The 7,163-nt window shown below is 37.5% G+C and overlaps 1 protein-coding gene across 1 annotated transcript in view; it reads right to left on the bottom strand.

Annotated features, from left to right (window-relative positions):
• Positions 1 to 7,163, bottom strand: part of LOC139155638 (kalirin) — a 292,637-nt gene continuing 285,474 nt past the window's right edge. Inside the window, exons 52-54 of the mRNA XM_070730921.1 lie at positions 4,356 to 4,556; positions 3,239 to 3,377; positions 1 to 1,019 (exon numbers count right to left, since the gene is read on the bottom strand). Of these exons, the coding sequence (XP_070587022.1) occupies positions 474 to 1,019; positions 3,239 to 3,377; positions 4,356 to 4,556 (886 nt within the window). The 3' untranslated portion in view covers positions 1 to 473. The remainder of the gene's footprint in view (positions 1,020 to 3,238; positions 3,378 to 4,355; positions 4,557 to 7,163) is intronic.

The following is a 7,163-nucleotide window of genomic DNA, read 5'->3' as shown; positions in this document are numbered from 1 at the left end:
TGATCCTTAAATAACACAAGGGTAGCAATTTTCAAAGAATCCAATATTTATCCAGCCCAGTATAAGAAATGTTGACTATAAATAGTCACTTGGTTTGTTTTTTTCAAATTTTTGATTGAATTTCAGACAAACCATTCAATTATTGATGTAATTAGCACATCTGTCTAGATCTTTCAGATGGTTTAAGATCTTCAGATCTTTCATAAATAAGATAACGGTGTTTTGGTTCCCGTTCTTGACTGATGCCATCTTATTAACATGATCATGTAGTTACAACAAGCCCCCCAAGACGTTGCAGCTGAGGCAACCTGAGAAAGCATCTAATCCTAACTACTTAGATAATGTAACCGCTGAAACGGCACACACTTTCCTCAACAATCACATCCAGGGTAACACTCTGTACAGAGAGGAAGAGTTGCAGAGAATTTTCACCCACTGTAGTGCTCCATTATCATTACAACAGTTGTATTGCATTACGTTCCTTGGTTCATTCTGCTCATAATGAAACTCTTAACGTTGGGGACGGGGCGCACGTCGAACTGGTGTTTACGGCGTTCGATGAAAGTAGCCAGGCGTGAAGTATCCAGAGGTATTTTGGAATAGCTGCCGTTATGAAACTGCAGCCACGGGTGCTGCAAGCAGGTGGCAGCAGTGGGTCTCCTCCTGAAGTCTTCCTGAAGGATTACGTTGATGAAGTCTTTGGCAGCATGGCTTACATCGCAAAAGTACTCGTAGGGGAAGCTGAAATCTACGCGGCACACATTGATGCATGTCTCCTCCCTGCTTTCATCCAGAAAGGGAGAAACACCACTCAACATGACGTAGGTGAGCACACCCAGACTCCAGATATCTGTGCCCAGGGACACTGGGGCCCCTTGGAGAACTTCTGGAGCAGCAAATTCAGGGTTTCCAAGCAGATGGTGGACGTGGTAATGGCCTGTGATTTGAACAGCATCTTCAAGGTCAATTAACTTAACACGTGGCACTGGGATCCGCAAATCAATCAGCAAATTTTCTGGCTGTGGAAATTGAAAATTAAATCATATACATTTTAAAAGGTGCATTGTACATTTCTGTTGCAATAAAAACAGGTTTCAGTCAATACAGGTACAACCGATATGCTAAGAGAAGCACGCCTATATTTGGGATTCCTTCAAGTTTCAAGTTCAAGTTTTATTGGATTTATATGCCGCCCCTCTCTGAAAACTCGGGGCGGCTAACAACAATCATGAACAATATACAATAAAATCAAATACTTAAAGCAAATTAAAACCCCTTAATATATAAAAACCAAACATACATACAGACATACCATGTATACAGTTGTAACGGCCTAGGGGGAGAAAAAAGTCTTAATTCCCCCATGCCTGGCGGCAGAGGTGGGTTTTAAGTAGCTTACGAAAGGCAAGGAGGGTGGGGGCAATTCTAATCTCTGGGGGGAGTTGGTTCCAGAGGGCCGGGGCCGCCACAGAGAAGGCTCTTCTCCTGGGTCCCGCCAAGTGGCATTGTTTAGTTGACGGGACCCGGAGAAGACCCACTCTGTGGGACCTAACTGGCCGCTGGGATTCGTGCGGCAGAAGGCGGTCCCTGAGGTAATACTTCTCAAACAAATATACTTTTTATAGAAAATAAACCCACGGGAGTATTGTGTGGTAGGTTGGTGGCCCATTACATTCAAGAGGGCATCGAGCATGAATCTTCACATTACTGAAACATGATTTATCAGACCATATTGCCAAAACAATTGTCACAGGCAATTTAAAATCACAAGGCACCAACAGAATATAAAATTTTAATACGTTGAAATGGTTATAAAGTGAGACGAATGTGATGGGTGCTGAGATAGTTAAATGCTTTTCTTTATTAGAATAGATTTATTTAAAGCAAACAATAAAGATAATTTGGGACTGGCAGATGGGAAATACTTTACAGCTTGTGAGATGGTGGGTATCTTCATATACAAAGCTTTCGGTTAAATACATCCTGCAAAATGGCTCAAATATATGTGGAGACTAACTTAATTTCTATTATTATTATTATTATTATTATTATTATTATTATTATTATTATTATTATTATTATTATTATAAATTATTTCTGACTTATTATTATTTTAAAAAGTCAGAAATAATCATTATTATCATCCAAAATGCCGTGGACTATACTGGCTGCCAACTGGTTTCCGGATGGAATTCAAAGTATTGGTTATGACCTACAAAGCCCTACATGGCATTGGACCAGAATACTTGGGGGATTGCTTTCTGCCATTTGAGTCCCAGTGACTGGTTAGGTCCCACAGAGTCAGACTTCTCCAGGTCCCGTCAACTAGACAATGTCGTTTGGTGGGACCTAGGGGAAGAACCTTCTCTGTGTGGGCCCCGGCTTCCGGAATCTGCTCCCCCCAGAGATTGGTAGTGCCCCCACCCTCCTCGTCTTCTGTAAGAGTCTGAAGACTCATTTATGCTACCAGGCTTGGGACTACTAGACACTGATTCCTAGCTGACAAATGTATTGTGAGCTAATTGACTGAATGGGAATGAGAGTTTTAATTGGTTTTAGACTTTTTAGATTATTATTATTATTATTATTATTATTATTATTATTATTTATTAGATTTGTATGCCGCCCCTTTCCGTAAACTCGGGGCGGCTCTCAACAATAATAAAAACAATATACAGTAACAAATCTAATAATTAAAAAACTAAAAAAAAATCCTTATTAAAAAATAAAACATACACACAAACATACCATGCATAAAATATATAGGCCAAGGAAGATGTCTCAATTCCCCCATGCCTGACGGTAGAGGTGGATCGTAAGAAGTTTACGAAAGGCAAGGATTAAATTAATTGGATTTAGAATGCTATATTGTTTCTTTATATGTTGTAAGCCACCCCGAGTCCTCAGAGAGGGGCAGCATATAAATCCATTCAATCAATCAATCAATCAATTTTTTATGCCGCCCTTCTCCTGAGACTCAGGGCGGCTTACAAAAATGTTAGAAACATGTTAGAAATCTAAGTAAAATTATAATCTAAAAATCCCATAGTTAAAAATTAAAGAAACACATTCATACATCATACATCGTACATGCATTCATTGGCCGGGGCAATAGTTAAAGCTGTGAAGCAACCTTGCATACCAACAGTTGGGTTTGTTATTGAAGATGAACAAGCAGAAATGGGTACTTAAGACTGCAAAAGCACAAGGTAATATTTTCTTATTTTGTCCTTCTTACCTTTATATCCAGATGAGCAACCCGACAATTGTGAAGATATTGCAAAGCTTCCATCGTATCTCTTATATAAAAAGCTATTTTTTCCTCCATCAATTCATCATGATTCATAAGATAATCCAAGAGACGGCCATCATCCATCCTAAAATTTCAAAATGTTCCATTACGGAAATAAGTCTCATAAAATCTAAGAAGACTCTGAATTCCAGTCCCATCTTAGGAATGAAAGACAGCTGGGTAAATTTGGGCCAGTCATTCTCTTTAAGCTCAACTCATCTCACAGGATTATGGTTGTGGGCAAAATAAGAAGAGGAAGGAATGTTAAGTATGTTTGCCACTTTGAGTTCTTTATAAGACTAATAAAGGTGGGAAATCATCAATCAATCAATCAATCATAAATACTGGGATGCATCTTTAAATAGAGTGGTCTTTTTCAAAAGAAAATGGTGGACAATTATTTAAAAATTACTACAGTGGTACTTCTACCTCTACTTACGAACTTTTCTAGATAAGAACCAAGTGTTCCAGATTTTATTGCCTCTTCTCAAGAACCATTTGCCACTTACAAACCTGAGCCTCTGAAACTGTAAATGGAAAAGGCAGGGAGAAGCCTCCTTAGGGCCTCTCTAGGAATCTCCTGGGAGGAAACAGGGCTGGAAAAGGTGGGGAGAAGCTTCTGTGGGGCCTCTCTAGGAATCTCATGGGAGGAAACAGGGCCTTCACCCTCCCTGTGGTTTCCCCAATTGCACGCATAATTTGCTTTTACATGGATTCCTATGGGGAAAATTGCTTCTTCTTACAAACTTTTCTACTTAAGGTCGCGGAACGAATTAAGTTTGTAAGTAGAAGTTATCACTATACTTTAAAGACTTGTGATACTACAATTTGATAAATCTGAATTAATATAAGGACCTCTATAATTAGACCGTAGAAACTTTAAAACTTTAAAAATGCATCTTTGGAACCAGACATATACAAAATGATATCTCATGGTCATTTCCTTCCTTTGGGGAAATGAAATGGCTTTCGTGAAAATACTCAGATTTTATAATATGACAGAACAGATAAATAAGTGACTTGCTTCAGGAAATAAGAAGCTTAGCTTCTGTGTAGGACTTACAGTTCTAAAATTAAGATGTAGGAAGATGGTGACTCATAAGTGTCATGAATGGTGATATACTGAGGATGTTGTAGGTGCTGCAACATGGCCGCTTCATGCGCTGCCTGCTCTTTCTTTTTCATTTTTTTATTGACAAACTTCACTGCAACATCTTTCCTTGTGGCTTTGTGAATACATTTCTTTACGACAGCAAATCGGCCCCTGAAAAATCAAGACCATTAAGATACCTTGTGAATAAAGGGTGAATCTGTTTAGGTTCCATATCAATACATTTTAAGATCTTTTAGGTAACTCATTGAGTTATTAATTTTACAAGTAATTTATTGTCTTTTGCCCTGGCAATATATTCTTTTAAGAAAAGCAAAACTAATAAAAGTATATTCATTTTTTTCTCCAATGAATCTATTATAAGAGATTCTAACTGTGAATTAGAAGCTGAATTCTGAGTAGCTTTGTGTCAGAGAACTCCCTCTTCCCAATATTAAATTATAAAAATTTAAAGTTAAAACTCTTAGCCATCTCCGTACACATATCCTCACAGATGTATATTATGGATAAGGTAGTATAAGAATAACCAAGCCCCTATCATAAATCCCAAGAGAACTTTATATTCGCCATAGCCAGGAGAGAAATGGACATACATTGTTTCTACCAATTCCAAATCATGAACATAGTTTGTTCAATCAGAAAGGGCAAATCATTCTCTCTCTATTTATACATAGATAAATCCTGTGCCCAGATTTAGTTAGCACAGAAAGCCAGATAATTATAAATGGGGAAGTGACTAAATCATTTCAAATACTTAAATGTGTCAGACAGGGTTGTCCATTGTCACCTCTGCTCTTCATTCTAACATTAGAAATATTATTAAATAGAATCCGGAACAATCAGAATATTAATCATTATGTTCTGTTCGGGTTTATTGGACCCGAAATGAAATTTGAGATCCTGTACATTTTTTTTCTTGCAGATCTGAAACTTGTGATTAAGTGACTTTGCCTCCTTTAGAAGTCCTTAGTACTATAAGTGGGTTTTTTTTTTTAGTTTTTAGTTTTTGCTGGATGCAGTTACTATACAGATGTACTGTTCCGGGTCTATTTGACCCGAAGAGTTTTACAGGTCTGAAACTTGTGATTAATTGACTTTTACAGGTCTGAAACTTGTGATTGATTTAATTTTCCTCATTTGAGGGGTTCTTACTATGAGTGTGGTTTGTTTTGGGGTGTGGGGGGTTGGGGTTTTTTTTTGTTTACCTGTTGCTATGTGCTGATTGTTATACTTGTACTGTTCGGGTCAATATTTACCTGTAGCAACAGGTAAACCATGAAGGCCCCAATATATCCAAATACAATAGATATGACCAAAAAAGTCAAATATAAAAAAATATTAGGCCTATTGGGAAAACTAAAAAGCAAGGAAGAATTGGCAAAACAAGATACAGTATAACAATCGATTGGTGGCTCTATTTGCAAATACAATCAAGATATAAAAAAGGATATAGAAGGAATTGGCATCAATAAGGAAAGCGAAAAATTGGATAAGCTACTTACAGGCCCTGAGGAAAAATTTATAACCAAAATATATAACTACTCGCTAGAATTTGATAAACATGAAGATATAGTAACAGGGCCAATGAAAAAAACATTAAACATAATATACACATGGCGGACTGGGAGCGAATTTGGACTAGGAATATTAAATTAATAAAATCAACAGCATATTAAAAAAAATGTTATTCTGGTGGCATTTGGCCCCCAATAAGATTGGCGAAAATATGCCTAAATTCTAATCTGACCTGTTGAAAATGCAAAAGAGAGCACTTTCTTTCATATGTGGTGGAAGTGTCCTGAAGTGGATGCAGGAAATAATAGAAACAACGATAGAATATACACCTGAATTCTTCTTACTAGGAATTACTAGGAGATAATCCCCACTCGGTTAAAGACCTTGGTATACTAATAACAAAAGATTTAAATACCAAAGCCCACTGCAACAACATAGCCAAGAAGGCTTCAAGAGTTGTAAACCTAATCCTACGTAGCTTCTGCTCTGGCAATCTCACACTACTTACCAGAGCTTACAAAACTTTTGCCAGACCTATCCTCGAATACAGTTCATCTGTTTGGAACCCATATCGCATCTCAGACATTAACACCCTTGAAAATATCCAAAGATACTTCACCAGAAGAGCCCTTCACTCCTCCACTCGAAACAGAATATCCTGAGACTAGATTTTCAATCCTGGGCCTAGAAAGCCTAGAACTAAGATGCCTTAAACAAGATCTAAGTATTGCCCACAAGATCATATGCTGCAACGTCCTGCCTGTCGGTGAATATTTCAGCTTCAACCACAACAACACAAGAGCACACAACAGATTTAAACTTAATATTAACCACTCCAAACTTGACTGTAAAAAATATGACTTCAGTAACTGAGTTGTCGAAGCATGGAACTCATTACCGGACTCCCTAGTGTCATCCCCAAACCCCCAACACTTTACCCTTAGATTATCTATGGTTGACCTATTCAGATTCCTAAGAGGTCAGTAAGGGGGCAAGTACAAGTGCACTAGAATGCCTTCCGTCCCCTGTCCTATTGCTCTCCTATATCTCCTATTCCTTTCTTCTATTCCTATATCTCTTCTTCTATTTTTTCATTGATATGTTCTATTACTATATCTTCTTTTCTATTATTTCTCAGATATATTTTACTATGAGTATCTCCTCTATAACCTTCATTATGTATTTTACTATGTGTATATAGATATATACCCACTAAAACCCTCATTATGTATTGGACAAAATAAA

This window comes from Erythrolamprus reginae, chromosome 1, assembly GCF_031021105.1.
Source record: "Erythrolamprus reginae isolate rEryReg1 chromosome 1, rEryReg1.hap1, whole genome shotgun sequence".
Classification (NCBI taxonomy): domain Eukaryota; kingdom Metazoa; phylum Chordata; class Lepidosauria; order Squamata; family Dipsadidae; genus Erythrolamprus; species Erythrolamprus reginae.
This window is presented reverse-complemented; position numbering and strand designations above follow the sequence as displayed.